The sequence below is a fragment of the Peromyscus maniculatus genome, chromosome 21 (assembly GCF_049852395.1).
Source record: "Peromyscus maniculatus bairdii isolate BWxNUB_F1_BW_parent chromosome 21, HU_Pman_BW_mat_3.1, whole genome shotgun sequence".
Taxonomy (NCBI): Eukaryota; Metazoa; Chordata; class Mammalia; order Rodentia; family Cricetidae; genus Peromyscus; species Peromyscus maniculatus.
The window spans coordinates 3,456,440-3,475,980 of NC_134872.1; the positions used below are offsets into that span (position 1 = coordinate 3,456,440).

At 41.8% G+C, this 19,541-nt stretch overlaps 2 protein-coding genes across 2 annotated transcripts in view; both read right to left on the bottom strand.

Annotated features, from left to right (window-relative positions):
* The window catches only part of LOC143270017 (H-2 class II histocompatibility antigen, E-D beta chain-like), a 30,606-nt gene extending 20,223 nt beyond the window's left edge, over nucleotides 1-10,383 (bottom strand). Inside the window, exon 1 of the mRNA XM_076558312.1 lies at nucleotides 10,251-10,383. Coding sequence (XP_076414427.1) covers nucleotides 10,251-10,350 — 100 coding nt within the window. The 5' untranslated portion in view covers nucleotides 10,351-10,383. The remainder of the gene's footprint in view (nucleotides 1-10,250) is intronic.
* LOC102914016 (H-2 class II histocompatibility antigen, I-E beta chain) overlaps nucleotides 1-19,541 on the bottom strand; it is a 57,117-nt gene that overhangs the window by 20,223 nt on the left and 17,353 nt on the right. The gene's annotated exons all lie outside the window — the stretch shown is intronic.

Here is a 19,541-nt window from a genome sequence, read left to right on the forward strand (position 1 = left end):
ACTCCATTAAAGAGGAAATAAAAAACTCCCTTAAAGAAATGGAAGAAAAAACGAACAAAAAATGGGAAGAAATCAAAGAAAGCCAAGAAAAAGCAATTAAACAGATAAAAGAAACATTCCAAGATCTGAAAAATGAATTTGAGACAATAAAGAAAACACATGCTGAGGGAATGCTGGAAATAGAAATCCTGACAAAACGAACAGGAACTACAGAAACAAGCATAACCAACCGATTGCAAGAGATGGAACAGAGAATCTCTGACACTGAAGACACGATAGAGAAAATAGATTCGTCAGTCAAAGAAAACAATAAAGACAAAAAAGTCCTAACACAAAACGTCCAGGAAATTTGGGACACCATGAAAAGACCAAACCTAAGAATAATAGGGATAGAAGAAGGAGAAGAATACCAACTCAAAGGCACAGAAAATATATTCAACAAAATCATAGAAGAAAACTTTCCTAACCTAAAGAAAGAAATACCTATGAAGATACAAGAAGCTTACAGAACACCGAATAGGCTGGATCCAAAAAAAAAGTCCCCTCGCCACATAATAATCAAAACACTAAACACACAGAATAAAGAAAAAATATTAAGAGCTGCAAAGGAAAAGGACCAAGTAACATATAAAGGCAAACCCATCAGAATAACACCAGACTACTCAATAGAGACTATGAAAGATAGAAGATCATGGACAAACCTCATGCAGACACTAAGAGACCATGGATGCCAACCCAGACTATTATACCCAGCAAAACTCTTAATCACCATAGGCGGAGTAAACAAAATATTCCAGGATAAAACCAGATTTAATCAATACCTGTCCACAAACCCAGCCCTACAGAAAGCACTAGAAGGGAAAATTCAACCCAAAGAAGCTAAACACATCCATGAAAAATCAAGCAATAGATAATCCTACACCAACATACACCACAGAAAGACAACACAACACAACCAAAAAAATAACAGGAATTAACAATCACTGGTCATTAATATCCATCAATATCAATGGTCTCAACTCACCTATAAAAAGACACAGGCTAACAGAATGGATCAGAAAACAGGACCCATCCATATGCTGCATACAAGAAACACACCTTAACTCCAAAGACAGACACTACCTCCGAGTAAAGGGCTGGGAAAAGGTTTTCCAAGCAAATGGACCTAAGAAACAAGCTGGTGTAGCTATCCTAATATCTAATAAAATAGACTTCAAACTAAAATCAATCAAAAGAGACCAGGATGGACATTACATATTCATCACAGGAAAAATCCACCAAGATGAAGTCTTGATTCTAAACATTTATGCTCCAAATACAAAAGCACCCACATTCATAAAAGAAACACTACTAAAGTTTAAAACGCACATCAAACCCCACACATTAGTAGTGGGAGATTTTAACACACCACTCTCACCAAAAGATAGATCTACCAGACTGAAACTTAACAAAGAAATAAAGGACCTAACAGATGTTATGACTCAAATGGACCTAACAGATATCTACAGAATATTCCATCCTAACACAAAAGAATATACCTTCTTCTCAGCACCCCATGGAACCTTCTCAAAAATTGACCACATGCTTGGACACAAAACAAATCTCAACAGATACAAAAAAATTGGAATAACCTCCTGTATTTTATCAGACCACCATGCCTTAAAGTTAGAACTCAATAACAACAAAAATTATAGAAAACCCACAAACTCATGGAAACTGAATAATACCCACCTGAAACATCAATGGGTCAAGGAAGAAATAAAGACAGAAATTAAAGAGTTCCTAGAATTCAATGAAAATGAAAGTACAACATACCCAAACTTATGGGACACTATGAAAGCAGTGCTAAGAGGAAAATTCATAGCTCTAAATGCACACATAAAGAAGATGGAGCAATCCCATACCAATGAATTAACAGCACAACTGAAAGCTCTAGAACAAAAAGAAACAAACTCACCCAGGAGAAATAGACGCCAGGAAATAATCAAATTGAGGGCTGAAATCAACGAAATAGAAAACAAGAGGACAATACAAAAAATCAATGAAACAAAGAGTTGGTTCTTTGAAAAAATCAACAAGATAGACAAACCACTAGCCAAATTAACCAAAAGGCAAAGAGAGAACACCCAAATTCACAAAATCAGAAATGAAAAGGGAGACATAACAACAGACAATGAGGAAATCCAGAGAATCATCAGATCATACTTCAAAAACATGTACTCCACAAAAATGGAAAACCAGGAAGAAATGGACAATTTTCTGGATAAATACCAAATACCAAAATTAAATCAAGACCAGATAAACCATTTAAATAGACCAATAACCCCTAAAGAAATAGAAACAGTCATCAAAAGTCTCCCAACTAAAAAAAGCCCAGGACCAGATGGTTTCAGTGCATAATTCTACCAGACTTTCAAAGAAGAACTAATACCAATCCTCTTCAAAGTGTTCCACACAATAGAAACAGAAGGAACACTACCAAACTCTTTTTATGAGGCTACAATTACCCTGATACCCAAACCACACAAAGATGCAACAAAGAAAGAGAACTACAGACCAATCTCCCTCATGAACATTGATGCAAAAATACTCAACAAAATATTGGCAAACCGAATCCAAGAATACATCAAAACAATCATCCATCACGACCAAGTAGGATTCATTCCAGGGATGCAAGGATGGTTCAACATACGGAAATCAGTCAATGTAATACACCATATAAACAAACTGAAAGAAAAAAACCACATGATCATCTCCCTAGATGCTGAAAAAGCCTTTGACAAAATCCAACACCCCTTCATGATAAAGGTCTTAGAAAGAATAGGAATACAAGGAACATTTCTAAACATAATAAAAGCAATTTATAGCAAGCCAACAGCAAACATCAAATTAAATGGAGAGAAACTCAAAGCGATACCACTCAATTCAGGAACAAGACAAGGCTGTCCACTCTCCCCATATTTATTCAATATAGTACTAGAAGTTCTAGCTAGAGCAATAAGACAACAAAAGGAGATCAAAGGGATACAAATTGGAAAGGAAGAAGTCAAACTTTCACTATTTGCAGATGATATGATAGTATACATAAGTGACCCCAAAAACTCTACCAGGGAACTTCTACAGCTGATAAACTCCTTCAGTAAAGTGGCAGGATACAAGATCAACTCAAAAAAATCAGTAGCCCTCCTATACACAAATGATAAAAGGGCTGAGAAAGAAGTCAGAGAAACATCACCCTTTACAATAGCCACAAATAATATAAAATACCTTGGGATAACACTAACTAAACAAGTGAAAGACCTTTTTGATAAGAACTTTAAATCTCTAAAGAAAGAAATTGAAGAAGATATCAGAAAATGGAAGGATCTCCCATGCTCATGGATAGGTAGGATTAACATAGTAAAAATGGCAATCTTACCAAAAGCAATCTACAGATTCAATGCAATCCCCATCAAAATCCCAACACAATTCTTCACAGACTTGGAAAGAAAAATACTCAACTTTATATGGAAAAACAAAAGAGCCAGGATAGCTAAAAGAATCCTATACGATAAAGCAACCCTTGGAGGCATCACCATCCCGGACCTCAAACTCTACTATAGAGCTATAGTAATAAAAACAGCTTGGTACTGGTATAAAAACCGACATACGGACCAATGGAATCGAATTGAAGACCCTGACATTAATCCATGCACATATGAACACCTGGTTTTTGACAAAGGAGCCAAAACTATACAATGGAACAAAGAAAGTATCTTCAACAAATGGTGCTGGCATAACTGGATGTCAATATGTAAAAGATTACAAATAGATCCATATCTGTCACCATGCACAAAACTCAAGTCCAAGTGGATCAAAGACCTAAACATAAATCCAGTTACACTAAACTTAATAGAAAAGAAGATAGGAAGCACTCTTGAACGCATTGGCACTGGAGACCATTTCCTAAATAAAACACCGACAGCACAGACCCTGAGCACAACCATTAATAAATGGGACCTCTCAAAACTGAGAAGCTTTTGCAGGGCAAAAGACACAGTCAATAAGACAAAAAGACAGCCAACAGATTGGGAAAAGATCTTCACCAACCCCACATCTGACAGAGGATTGATCTCCACAATATATAAAGAACTCAAGAAACTAGACATCAAAGCACTGAACAGTCCAATTAAAAAATGGGCTAAAGAGCTAAACAGAGAATTCACAAAACAAGAACTACAAATGGCTGAAAAACATTTAAAGAAATGCTCAACATCCTTAATCATCAGAGAAATGCAAATCAAAACGACTCTGAGATACCACCTTACACCTGTCAGAATGGCTAAGATCAAAAACACCAATGACAACCAATGTTGGAGAGGATGTGGAGCAAAGGGAACACTCCTCCACTGTTGGTGGGAATGTAAACTTGTACAACCACTGTGGAAATCAGTATGGCGGTTTCTCAGAAAATTAGGAATCGAACTACCTCAAGACCCAGCCATCCCACTCTTGGGCATATACCCAAAGAATGCTGATACATACCATAAAGATACATGCTCAGCTATGTTCATAGCAGCACTATTTGTAATAGCCAGAACCTGGAAACAACCTAGATGCCCATCAACGGAAGAATGGATGAAAAAAATGTGGTACATATACACAATGGAGTACTACTCAGCAGAGAAAAACAATGAAAGCATGAAATTTGCAGGCAAATGGATGGAACTAGAAAAAATCATCCTGAGTGAGGTAACCCAAACCCAGAAAGACAGTTATGGTATGTACTCACTCATTGGTGGATTCTAGATATAAAATGAACAATCAGACCACAACCCATAGAACCATAGAGGCTATATATATAGCATGGAGGTCCCTAGGACGACTGTGGCATATAATAAATTTCAGTTTTACTCAAAAAAAAAAAAAAAAAAAAAAAAAAGAAAGAAAGGGCATTATCTGTTAGCTGTGTAATACAAGGGTTGAGAGACATGGGGCAAGCCTGGAGCAGAGGGGTAAGTCCCTGAACAAACACAGCCCACAGTAACTGAATCAAGAAGAGACATAACAGCAAAATAGGCCAATCAGGAAGGAGACTCTAGGTCTTGATGGTGCTGCCAGATTTCATGGAGCGTTTTAAGAATTAATTCCCATTGTAGTTACACTCATCTAAAAACTGAAATGGATAGCTCTTTGTCAACCCTTTGTCATAGCCTTTATAAACAAAGGTGCCAATAAAACTCTAGCAAATCAAATTCAACAGCACATCAAAAAATCCGTCGGCCATGTCCAAGTATGATTCATCTTCCAGATGCAAGGATGGTCTGATATACATAAATAAATGTGAAATAACACATCAACATGAATGAAGGTTTAAAACAACATGTCATTTCAGTAGACATAAGGAAAGTGTTTGATAAAATTCATGCTGTTTATGATAAGCAAAACTCAAAAAAAGTTAGGTATAGAAGAAACATACATCAAAATGATAATGGCTATATATATATATTATATAATATATATATATATATTTATATATATATAAAACCACAGTCAATTTCAGAGTGGGTGGAGCTAACATCATTTCCTCCTGGATCTGGTAAGACATAGGCCATCTACACTCACTGCCCTTGTTCAGTGCATTACTGGAAGCCTTTGCAAGGGCTATTAAACAATAAAAATCAGAAATCTCCAAATCGGAAGGGAGTTATCCATGTTCGCAAGCACCATGATTTTAATACACAGGAAAACCTAAACAAGCCACCAAAAAGCTGTTCACTGATAAATTCAGTGAATTTGCAGCACACAAAAGACAGCAGCATTTTCTGCAGCAATAATGAACTTGTTGAAAGAGATCTTTAAAGACCAGGGCTGGAGAGGTGGCTCATCGGTTAGGAACATTCGCTGCTCTTACCGAGGACTGGGTTTGATTCCCAGCACCCACACGGTGGCCCACAACTGTCTGTAACTCCAGTTCCTGGAGATTTGATGCTGTTATCTAGCCTCTGTGGGAACTGCATTCTCATGGTGCACACACATACATGCAGTTAAACCTCCCATATACATAAAACAATTTTTTTTCAAGATAGGGTTTCTCTGTGTAGCTCTGGCTAACCTGGAAGTCAGTTTATAGACCAGGTTGTCCTTGAACCACAGAGATCCATCTGCCTGTGCCTCCGGTGTGCTGAGATTAAAGGTGTGTACCACCACTGCCCATAAAACAATCTTTTTAAATGTGATCACTGGAAAACCAAAAATGCCAATTAAAACACAGGGAAGGGATCTAAAAAGACACCTCTCAGAACAAGACATAGGGTGCAAGTGGCCAACAAGCATTTGAGGAATAGTCTCACCAACCACGAAGGAAGTGCAAACCAGAACCACAGTGGAATATTGTCCCAGCAGGTAGGGTGGCTCAGCAAAAATTAACAAGTGCTGGTGAGGATAGAGAGAAAGGGGAAATCCCACACTGTCACTGATGAATATTAATACAGACATCACAGTGAACACTGGAGATTCCTCATACAACTAAATACCCAAAGATGAAATCTTTGTGTCCCAAAGAAATCTGAGTCTGTTCACCGCAGTGCTACTCCCCATAGTGAAGTGTGCAGTCAGCCGCGACGCCTACCCATGGATGGACGGATAAAGGAAGTGTGTGTACACAGTGGGATCCTACTCAGTTGTGAAGAGAATGAGGTCCCATCACTTGGAGCAACCTGGATGCAACAGGAAGCTATTATGCTAAATGAAATCCGAGATTCAGAAAAGCGAGATTCAGAAAGACAAATGGGACATATTCCTACTCACCTGTGAACTGAAAAGTCGACCTGGATGAGGAACAAAGTGTGTGTGTGGGGTCTGTTGTGGAATATTTGGTTTGTGTTCTAACAAATAAAGTTTGCCTGGAGATCAAAGTGCAGACCTAGCCACTACTTAACCACAGAGGCCAGGCAGTGGTGGCCCACACCTTTAGCCCCAGCACTCGGGAGGTGGAGACAGGACTATAAGGTGGATGGAGACAGGATCTTGACCCCCCTTCTGGTCTGAGGATTCGCAGAGGTAAGAAGTCTCTAGTAGCTGCTCCTTTGCTCCTCCAATCTTTCAGCTTTCAGCCCGATATCTGACCCCTGTTTTTTATTGATGAGACTAATTAGGATCACACTTCAGTGGTCGCTGGAGCCCGGGGACGGCAGAGGAAGGTAGGTGACAAAGTTGAAAGGGGACAAAAGGGGGTCAGAGGTTGTTTCTGCTTTTCTACGGCACAGTGGGGCTATTGCCGAGTTAAAGCAAATCCACAGTGCACATCCACACAGCTAAAGAGTAAGGAATTCAACACATAAACGGCTGGCGCTTGGGAAGGTGGGGTGCTTAGCACGATTACCAGCCACTTGTACATACACTGATAACTCGAGAGTTAAGATCACTCGATGCTATTACAGGGGACCTAGGTTTGGTTCCCCAAATCTACATCAGGTGGCTCATAACTGCCTGTAAATCCAGCTCCAGGGGATCCAATGTCCTTTTCTAAACTCTGTGAGCACCTTCACACATGTGTACACACACACACACGTGTACACTCACACGCGCGCGCACACACACACATAATTAAAAGTAGTAAAAATAGATCTTAAATATTTATGTGTCATATCAACACAATGTAGCCCAGAAAGATACACTGATAGCATATTTTAATAAATTTTCTGTTTGTTTTTTATTGCATCTTATTTAGTGTGTGTGTGTGTGTGTGTGTGTGTGTGTGTGTGTGTGCGCACGCGTGCGCACGTGCCATGGCACATGTGTACAACTTCAGTTCTCTGCTTTCACCATGCAGGACCAGAGTTCTGACTCAGGTTGCCAGGCTTGATGGCAAGCCCATTGACCCACTAACCGTCTCTCGGGCCCTCAGATAAGCTTGTTTTCCTCCGAATTGTACGTGCTTATTTGTATCCATGTGCATGTGTGTGCATGCTGCTTGTGTGTACGTGCACTACTTGTGTGCAATGCCCACAGAAGCCAGGATAGGGTGTGCGGTCTCCTGGATCTGGAGTTACAGACAGTTGTGAGCCAGACCATCAGCAGAGACCTGCACCACAAAACTCTCTTTGCCCAGAAGGAATCTGACACCGAGGAGTGAATTCCAGAGCAGACGAAGCTGATTTTACTATCCACAAGTCCCCGAGGGCCTTCCTGAAGGAGAGAGAGTTAAAACACATGTGCATGCAAATTGCTGTTCTCTGTCACCTGTGGTTAGCAGCATAAGCCTGCTCTCATTCTCTCCGCGTGACTGCCTCCTGCAGCCGTTTGCCCGGCACAAGGGTGCAGGACACAGCAAATAAGGAAATGGGGTGCCCAGCTGAGCACTTGTTTGCTGTCTGAATTCAGGTTTTCAGACTGAGCTTCTCGCCTCGTGTTTTACTTGGAAACCCTGACTGATGAGGAAGGGACACTTGATGATGCTTCACTTTCTCCCAGCACAGGGCCCCCTGCCCTCCCAGTCCACAGCACAAGGAGGCCCAGGGTGGCTTAGCAGCCACTCCAGAGGCCACCGCTGCTAACGGCGGAGGCACCAATGTGCTGCTAATGCTGCAGGTGCACTGAGAGCAAGGGCTGTCGGCCGTGGGGGTTTCCACCCAGATTCACGTGAAGCATGACCCAGGTTTTGTTGCAAGGGCTGGGCCACCACAGAGACCTCACCCAGGCGCCACCTGGGGACCACAGGACTAAGGCCACCACAGAGTCCCCACGAGGCAAAGCCAAGTATATCCATGTGAGAGGTTGACCACTGGACTAAACAGGGAAGCTGCTTGGTGGGCTGGGGCCAGATAAGCCATGGGGGAGGCTCCTGATACCCCAAGGGACCACTCCCTCATATTCTGCAGGAAAGAAGGACTCGGGTTTGGAGTCCTGGTGCTCTGGTGTGTGCATGTCCTCTAGTGTTGGAAACACCATCCCCCTTGCAACAGAGACAAGAAGTAGAACATTTAAGAAGTGACTGTGTCATGGGTTGTCAGAGGAACTGTTAAGTCTTCAAGACACTGAAGTGCTGTGGGATGTTCTGTATGTCCTGTGGGAGCCCATTCTCAGGTTCTTTGTGGCGTTACCCAGCAGGTCCGTATAGAGGATGATTAGGACCATGGGCCTGAGTGCAGGTGTTTGAGATGGTCTGCACTTGGCTGTGCTGGGGGATGGTCTGTATGTCAAGTTGCTCTGATTGGTTAATAAATAAAACCTGATCGGCCGTGGCTAGGCAGGATAAAAGGACAGAAAGGCAGAAGGAGATGCTGCAGCCGCCGCAATGACCAGAGAGGCTGCAGCCGCCGCAATGACCAGAGAGGCTACAGCCGTCGCCATGACCAGAGAGGCTGCAGCCGCCGCCATGACCAGCAGCATGTGAAGACGCCAGTAAGCCACCAGCCACATGGCAAGGTATAGATGTATGGAAATGGATCAATTTAAGATAAAAGCACAGTTAGCAAGATAAGGACAGTTGGCAAGAGGCCTGCCACGGCCATACAGTTTGCAAGCAATATAAGTGTCTGTGTTTACTTGGTTGGGTCTGAGCGGCTGTGGGACTGGCGGGTGACAGAGGTTTGTCCTGACTGTGGGCGAGGCGGAAAAAATCAAGCTACACTGAAGAGCACACCATGGATGCTCCTTGTCTAGGAGGACGACACAAGCATTATGTTCCAGGGTCGGCTCCAGGGTCCCTCCCATAGTAGAAAGGGAACACTGACTACTTCCTACAACAGCACCCCCATCGCAGGGGTGCAGGGCTCATGAATACTGGAATTCAGGGAGAAGAGAGGATGCCCTTGACCCCTCCTGGGATATTAGCCAGATATACTAATGCCACAGATCCCAGTGAGGGCACAACACAGTCTTCAAGGATAGAGCCTCCCAATTCTTCTTAATTGCTCATAAAATCTTAGAGAAATATTCCCTGTTTCTATCTTAGTACTTTAGAGAGGTTCTGGACAGGTCATCATTTTAACACTCTGATTTCTTCATCTTTTCTAGACCCTAGGAAATACGATGTCAGGCTGGAGGAGTGTCATGGAGAAAGACGGGGACAGAGCCCATGTGTGATGCCATTCACAGGTCTCAGAGGAGCAAGATCCTTTCATACGGAAATAATTTAAGATGTGTGTGATTAAAAGAAGTGGTCAAAGAAGAAATGGCAAGTTTTAAAAGACCTAGTGTAGACAAAATTAAGCTAACACCCTGCCTTCCCCACCCACAGCAGCTCAGCCCCTGAGGAGTGCACTTACATTGGGGGTCCCTGACCAAAGCCACAGGACGGCTCAGCACCATCAGCATCAGGACCACAGCTGCCACACAGGGGCCTCTGGGGAGCCACAGACCCATCATGGTAGATGAGAGGAGAGGATGGTAGTCAGAGAAGCAGGCCAGCCTGGCTGACTGAGGACTGTGTTCGACTCCACCCATTGGTGCTGGGCTGGGTACCTTCAGTGCTGAAGGGCCAATCAGCAGCAGAGGGTGGCAGCATCATCAGTTGTTAGACAGAGGTTCAGTATGAATGTCTTTCTGAAATTTCCAGTTTCCTTTGTTAAGCAGAGGGCTTCAGCTCAGGGTTGTAAAGTTTTGGTCGGTTTGCATCTGCAGCACCTGAATGGACACCATGCTGAGCCACCTCTTCTGAGGCTGCTCAGCCTTGGCACTATCACTCTGCCTCAGGACAACTGAGCCTGTAGGAGTCCTGTCCCTACTGTGGTTCCTCCAGTGACTTCCCCATTTGCTGAGGAAATCCCTCTATTACTTATCCCCCTCCTAGTTTATCCTAATAAAGGACAGAAGAAGTCTTGCTCATGGATGCATTATAAAGTGTTTAGGAAGATACACTAAACATAAAGTGTGAATTACAGTATATAAACACAATCATACTATTTGTGAAATATGCACCTCATTTGCATAACTATTACACATCATATTAATATAAACACTATGACTTAGATTAAGATTACTTTGAGTGACAGTTCAGTATAGGAAGCCCAACATTAATTCACTCTGTTCTGATAGTCACTCTTTATCTGTCTGGATATTTCTCAGGGCAGAATTTGCCACCCTGAAGTGAAAAACCCTACAGTGAAAATCACTGGAATTAATTGACCAAGTTTTGGGGCACCTGACTTTGTACTCGGAGCTATACCGAGGGCTTTCTTTTAAAATTAAAAAAAAAAAAAGAATTTTCTTCATACAGTATATTTTGATCATGTTTTCCCTTCCCTCAATTCCTTCTAGTGCCTTCTCACCTCCCTCCTCACCCAACTTTGTTTTCTCTCTCTCTTTCAGTCTCAAAACAAAAACCAAGAAACACACATGCCCACCCACCCACCCACAAATGAAAATCAAGACAAACAAGGAAAAGACAGATAGATAAAAATGTCCAAACAAAGCAAATGAGAGAGAAAAAAAAAGTCTGCAAAATCACATTGAGTTCACTTTGTTCTGGTCAGCGACTCCTGGGCACGGGCCTTCCCTGAGGTGTGGTTGAGGGACCCAGGAGTTAATTGCAGTTAACTCCTTAGATAGGGGCAGGAACCTGTGTCCTCTTTATCCTCCCAGTGCTGGGACACGGATGCCCGGAACCTGTGCAGGTCTTATGCATGATGCCAGTCTGTGAGTTTATATGTGTGTTGTGGAATATTCTTTTAACTATGTGAAGGTGTGTTACATTTATTTCTGCTGCCTTTATTAACAATGTAAAGATGTGTTACATTTGAATATGGTCATGTGTTTAATTATGTAAAGATGTGTTGCTGGTTTACCTTGCCTGCCTAAGGCACCTGATTTGTCTAAAAGAAAGCTGAGTGGTCAATAGCTAAGCAGGAGAGGTAGGTGGGGCTGACAGGCAAAGAGAATAAATAGGAGAAATCTAGGCTTGAGAGAGAATGAAAGAAGACAGAGAATGAGGAAGAAGAAGAGGGAGAATTCTGGAGCCAGCCAGCCAGGAACCTGCTAGCCAGCTAGATGGAGTAGGACATACAGAAGGAAATAAAGTTTAAAAACAATCCAAGGCAAAACATAGAGGAAGAGAAACAGTTAAATTATAAAAGCTAGCAAGAAACCAGCATAAGATAAAGCCAAGAATTCATAACTAATATTATCTCCATGTCATGATTTGGGAGCTGGTTGGTGGCCTAAAAGAAAACCTGGTACATATGTGCATCAGTCCCTTTGTGTCTGCAGACACTGTTTCCTAGGGGAAATATATCACCTCTGGCTCTTAGGATCTTTCTGACTTAGATCTTGAGTCTTGAGGAGAAAGCATTAAAGACATTCCATTTAGGACAGAGTGCTTCAAAGTCTCTCACTCTCTGCACATTGCCCACTGTGAGTCTCTGTATTAGTTCCCATCTACTGCAAGAAGCTTTATGCTGGGTGCTGAGCAAGGTACTCATCTATGGGTATAGCGATATGTCATTAGCAGTTGTTTTTCTGCTATGTTCTTTTAGCAGAATAGTAGTATTAGGTTTTGGCCTGAGACCTATCTAGTCTCAGGTTCTTGGTTACATTAGTACGGTCAGTTATGGACTCCATCTCATGGAATGTGCCTTAAACTCAAGCAGAAAGTAGTTGGTAACTCTCATAACATTTGTGCCACAATTGCAAGAGTATATCATGCAGGGAGGTTCACCATTGTAAGTCACAGGGATTGTGGTAGGGAGATACTTTCTTCTCTGGTAGCAAGCAGAGTATCTTCCAGTACCATGAACTCTAGTCAGGAGAGCTGAAGCTTCCATTTAGGCATCAAGTCAACTTCTCCATGTTCAATCACATATATAAGTGTTCTCTTCAATAATAGAGACTTACCATCAGGTTATAGAGACCATCCAACAGCCTTGACAGTAACCAGTGATGTTTGGGGTTTTCATGGGGCCCCTTCTCCAAACAACTCAACAAGATGTAACCTCCTGGCACAGGAAATTTTACTTAGTGGAGTAAGACATCTAGTTGGGGTGGTGTCTCTCCTATTATTTGGTAACTGTATTAGTCAGGGTTCTCTAGGGTCACATAACTTATGGAATGAATCTCCCCCTACTCTTGTGTGTGTGTGTGTGTGTGTGTGTGTGTGTGTGTGTGTATGTGTGTGTGTGTGTATGTGTGTGTGTGTGTGTGTGTGTATGTATGTATGTATGTATGTATGTATGTATGCATGTATTATGGGATTTATTAGAATGACTTACAGGCTGCAGTCCAGTGAATCCAACATTGGCTAGCTGTGAATGAAAAGTCCAAGTTTCTGATAGTTGCTAAATCCCACAGGACTGGATGTCTCAGCTGGTCTTCTATAGATGCCGGAATCCCGAAGAAGTAGACTCCCATACCATTGAAGAAATTGATGTGATACCAAGGTGAGGGCAAGCAGGCAAAGAACCGAAAGCTCCTTCCTCTCTGTCCCAATATAGAACCACAGCAGAAGGTGTGGCCCATATTAAAGCTCTTCAGGACTCATGATCTGATTAAAGGAATGTGTCTTCCTGCCTCAAAGATTTGGACTAGAAGTGGATTCACCCACTTCAAACCAAGCAGAAAATCTCTCACAAGTGTGCCCTGCATTTCTGGACTGTAGTTCATTCCAGATATCGTCAAGCTGACAACCAAGAACAGCCATCACAGTGACTCTATTTATATTTTTTTCATATATCAATGTTTCATATATCAATATTTAATTATTCTATGAATCCCAAGATTGCATTATTTACTATAAAACTTACTTCTAGCTGTGGTGTGGCTAAGCCCTAGCACACACCTTTAATCCAAGAACTTTCTGCTTGAATATTATAAACAGGATTAGATAAAATGAACCATAGGTCAAGAGGTGGAGCAAGCAACCAGTTGACAGGAAAAAAAAAAAACAGAGAATAAGGAGTCAGGATGAAGTGTGGGGTCCTATCCCACCGGGAACATAGGTCCCCCAAAAAGGGAGACCTGAAACCGAGGAAAGGTAAGTGTGCTGCTCACCCGTTCCCCAACTTCCCTTTTTCCCAGGAGACAATTAGCAGGGAGCCACGTCATGCAAGGACTCATTTATTTAAAAACAACAAGCTCTTTTTAAAGCATAAAGAAAACAAGATGGGGGTGGGGGTAAATGCCCCATTGGGCTGATCAGCTTAAAGGTTACCCAATCACACACCTAGTCTACAGTATTTACAGTGTTGTCTATGAGAGAATCATGTACTGACATCATATTTCTTGACCTGAAGCTCCAATCATATTTTTTGTAAGCAATTTGAGTTCCACTCTCTTTACACTTTTCCTGCTGGCCAGCTTTACTAACACCTGGCTCCATAGCCCTTTCCCCACAACGAAGGACAGAGAGAAGTATAGGAAGTAAAAGAGAGGGACCTCTGGTTGGAGTTTTGTTTGAGATGGCATAGGATAAAACTCTCTTTCTGGGATGATGATGGAGGAAGGAGCAGCTTGGTGATTTCTGTGCCTCTCAGTGTTAATGCCCACATCATGAGCACCCCAGAGATCAGCAGGAGTCTGAGTTTGTATGCAAAAGCAAAGAGCTTTTATTGCAAGCTTGAGCTTGGGTTCTCCATCTGTTCCAACCTAGCAGTTGGATCAGGGAGAGCCCCAAGCTCAGTTGAGACAAGGTTTTTAAGCAGTAAAAGAAGGGGTGAGTAGGAGGATTCTGGATTCAGATGGGGGTTGAACTGATTGGGCAGGAGTGGGGCACAAAAGTTTTTGTCAAACAGTGATTGGTACTGGTGTCACTGCAAGGAAATTGGCAACTTGTATACAGATTATGTAAGCGATCCTTAATGTTCTAGAGTATTTAGTACTTGTTTGTCTCAGTTCTGATTGGTTCCCCACAGGGTACAGTTAGTGGCTTTTCCTGGTTATTGTATGGGTGAGGCCTACTTCTAATATTGTTAGTTTGCAGCTTGTCATGGCTGCACTAATGTTAAGTCAGGCCTCTTCACAAGAGCTAGCAGGTTTTCACTACAGCATCTGGCTCCTGAGTTGTTGTTGATAAAATAGAACAATCAAAATTTAGTTAAAAACAACATTTTGCACCCAACATGGGGCATGACCCACAGGACAGAGAAATCATGCCAGTGGCAGACAAACTGAGAGGTCAGCAGATTTGGTAAGACACCTGGGAAGTCTTCAAGGAAAGAGTTAAGTAATAGTAAAAGGAGAAATCTTTCCCATGTTAAAGATGGGAAGTATCATAATGTAGGACCCTTACAATGCTTCTTTAAATGGCTTGAAAATAGAAGCAGAAAATGAAAAGACAAATGACTTAATTGACATTAACATAATACTGATTATAATTATTATCCATCTTATAATTCATATTTGATCCTTAGTGGTCATAGTAGTCATTTTTGTGCCAAATATGAAAAGTGGATTGATAATATACAAGCTTTAAAAAGACTTACAAATGAAAGTACGGAAAATATTCAGACACAGAGGAATTTAGACAAGAATCTACCATGCTAATGTATGATGAGCCTGAAGATGGGGGCCCAAGGTTGTTAGAAAACCAACTTTAGTTTATCCCACTACTATAGAAGAACTGCCAGGAGATGATAGGCAGCTTCAAGGTTATGAAGAAATTAAATGGAATCCTACAGAAGAGTTAGATTTGAGGAGATTTAAGTATTATATGCCTTAACCTTATGTGAAGCAGATGTTAAATTCAAGGACAACTCAGAACAGAATTATCCCCCAAGACTGGAAAGATTTGGCAACAGCAATATTGGAAGCCGGTCCTCAGTTACAATGGCAAACATGGTAGAAAGAGGAAGCTAGGGCCATAGAACAACAGAATAGGGCTGGATATATTACTATTTCCCAAGATCAGTTTCTTGGTGAAGATCAGTGTGCTGAGTTGCAAAGACAGTTTAAATTTGATGATGACGTCTTGGCACTACATCCTTTAACAGCTTTAAATGCTTAGATAAGGTTGAAGAATCAGAAAAGAAGTCTGAGTCATTTACTAAAATTATACAGGGCCCCAAAGAAGCCTTCCCTGATTTTTTGCAAAGATTGACTTCAGCTGTAAATAGAATAGTATCAGATCCAGAAGTCAGGCAAGTATTAATTGAATCTTTGGCTTTTGAAAATGCTAATTCAGAATGCAAAAAGGTGATTAGGCCTCTAAAGACAAGATCAGCACCAATAGATGAATGGATTAGAAATAGGCTGATATTGGATTTCAATATCAATAGTTTATGATGCTACTCTGATAGAAGTAATTTGTAAAAGTTTCAAGAAAAATCAAAATATCAGATGTTTTAATTGTGGTAAACAAGGTCATTTGAAAAGAGATTGGAGGCAAGGTGTTCCCTAGAGACAATGTTTTTTTTTTTTCTTCCTAGAGATAATCCAAACAGAAGACCCTGGCTTTCTGGAGCATGCAGATGATGTGGCAAAGGCTGGCAGTGGAATAATGAATACAGACCAACAAGGAACAGAGAAGGTAAACCTTTGCCACTGAGAAACACCTTGGGCCACTCCTCTTCAGTATCTTCATAAAGTGGTGTGGTAGATTCTTGTCTAAATTCCTCTGTCCATGTCTGAGTATTTTTGTTTTCATTTATGTCTTTCTAAGGCTTGTATTTTATCAATCCACTTTTCATATTTGGCACAAAACCCCACTATGGATAGTAAGGATAAAATATGAATTGCCAGACTGATAGTGATTATAGTCAGAATTATGTCAATGCCAGGTAAGTCATTTATATTTTCATTGTGCTTCTATTTTCAAGCCATCTAATGTAGCACTACACAGGGTTGTAACACTCTGTAATTATGATAGTCCTCATCCTTAACATGGGAAAGATTTTCCTTTTAATACTACTTAACTCTTTCTTTGAGGACTTCTCTGGTGTAATACCACATATGATAACTTCTCTCTTTGTCCCCAGCTGGCATGATTTCTCTGTGAGTGAGGTCATGCTACACGTTAGAGTACCAAATGCTGTTTTTAACTAAATCTCAATCATTTGATTTTTACCAATAAAGACTCTGGACCCAGATGCTGGGGCGAAAGCCTGCTAGCTCAGAGAGGCAGAGAAAGCACCCAGCTGACATTCCTCTTCCAGCCAATGTCCCAGACATCTCTCTCTCCTCAGTCTCAACAACTCTCTCCCAACTCAATGTCCCTCCCTTCTACTTCCTGTGCATTTCTCTATCCATTCTCCGGACTCCCTCTTACTCTCTATGGTTTTTCTTAATAATCTTATGTCCACTTCCTGTGAACTGGTTTCTTGCTCTGCCTCCTGACTAATGGCTGACTTTATTGAATGCTGTTTACAATATTCAGGCAGGAAGCTCTAGGATTAAAGATGTGTGCTGAGGATGAGCCACACCACAACTAGAAACAGATTTTTCTGGTGAGTAATGCAATCTCAGGGATCACAGTGAGATCCAATATCCTTCATCAGCACCGGGCAGTGGCACAGACTGCATATGTCCACATGGATCTCAGGCTTCATCGAGGTCTGGGACAGCGGCATGGATTCTGACACCAACGTGGCCTCCTGTGGTATCGAGGACCATGATGGTCCCTCAGGAGGTCTGATCCAGAAAGTGAACCTTTCCTCGTCTCGGGCCTCCATCACTGCCCAGAGCTCCGGGGTTTCCAAGGCTAGGCAGCAGGTTCAGGGGCTGAGTCTGTGTCTGTATTAGCTCCAGGCTGCTGCGCACCATCCCGCCAACCCTACTGGGCACTGACAGCATGTCGACCTCAGCCCCCCTCTCCTGTCACCGCCGTCAAGCCCCCAGTTCCACCTCTCTCCCTAGTGCACACCGCTCTGTTTTTTTATCTTTCCTACCTCTCCATCACATATTTGTTCCTTGTGGTGACGCCCACCAGCCCAGGGCCTCAGGGTCGCTTTAGTCACCCGATACCCTGGGCTTGTTTGTTTTTTCTTGCTGTCTATTCTTTCCGTTATTTTTTTCTTGTTGCTCTGGAGCTCTCAGGCAACTCACTAGGTTACTAATGTGAGCTCTCTGCTATTTTCTGATGTAGGCACTAAGGGCTCTGAACTTGCCTCAGAACTGCCTTCCTGTGCCCAGTGGTCTGGGATGTGTTGAGTTTCCATTTCTATCCAGTTCTAAGAAGTTTTTGTTTATTCTTGATTCCTGTCTTGCCCCACTTCTCACCTAGCAGTGAGTTGTTCAGTTTCCATGCGTTTGTACACTTTCTGCTGTTGATCAGATAGGTTGCAGGGTGTTGTTTCCGTTTTCTTATATCTGTTGAGATTGCTTTTTGTATTTGGTCAGTTTTGGAGAGAGTTCCATGAGCTGCTAAGAAGAGGCATATTCTTTTGTGTTTGGATAGAATGTTCTGTAGATCTCTGCTATGTCCATTTGGTTTATGATGTTCTTTAACTCCAGATTTCTCTGTTTGCTTTTGTCTGGATGACCTGTCTATTGGCAAGAGTGGGGTATTGAAGTCACCTACTGTCACATGAACAGCCAAACCAATATGCCTCCTCCAGAAGCCAATAACCTTTTTGCAGTAGACCTGAGAAATGCAATGTAGCTGAGGTACAAGACAAGGACCTCAAAATAGCAACTGAGAATATATTCAAGGATCTTGAAGAGATATGAATCAACCGCTTAACAAAGTCTGTGAGAACACAAACAGTTGAGTGTAATAATGAAAACAATTCAAGATATAAGAGCAGAATTTAATAAAGAATTAGAGTCACTAAAGAAAACTCAAAATGAAATAAAACTGGAAATTAAAAATTTAGGATGTCAAACAAAAACCTTAGAGGAAGGCCTCACCAACAGAGTACAGGGCATGGAAGAGAGATTCTCAGGCACTGAAGACAAGGTAGAAGAAAAGAATACTTCAGTGAAGCAAAATGTTAAATCTTAAAAAACAAAAACAAAACAAAACCCAACCAACCAAACAACAATGAAAATCCAGGCATGGAACCTCAAGGGAATCTGGGACTCCAGAAAAAGTCCAAATCTATGAATATTATTGAAAGAGAAAGGAGAAGAAGCCCAGGCCAGAGGCACAGAAGATATTTTCAAAAAAATCATAGAAGAAAATTTCCCAACCCCATACCCTTCTGTGGGCCGGGAGTGAGATAAAGGAAAGAGATGAGCTATGAGGACAGACTGAGAGCATCAAGGGGACAGAGATAAGCTGGGTCCCCAGGGCCTTTTCTCCACCTTATTTTTAGTTAATTCTGTTGTCACGGTAGAGAAAGTACTAGTGTCACCAACACTGATTGTAGCATGAATCTTAAAAGTTCTTATTAATAAAATCAAACCTGAGGCCAGTTATTGGGGTCAATGCTGGTAGATCAGAGAACAGAACAAGCCACAGCTATCTCACCTTGCCATTTCCTCAGCTGGTCCTGTTTCCCCAGACTGGAAGCTTCTGCGTCCTCATCCCAATGGCTCTCACCTGAACTGCTGCTTAAAAGCCTGAATGCTTAACCAGGCCAAAATCTTCTAGTTTCTGGTCCTCACGCCTTATATATCTTTCTACTTTCTACCACCACTCCCTGGGATTAAAGGCTGGCTTTCTGGGATTAAAGGCGTGGGTCACCATGCTT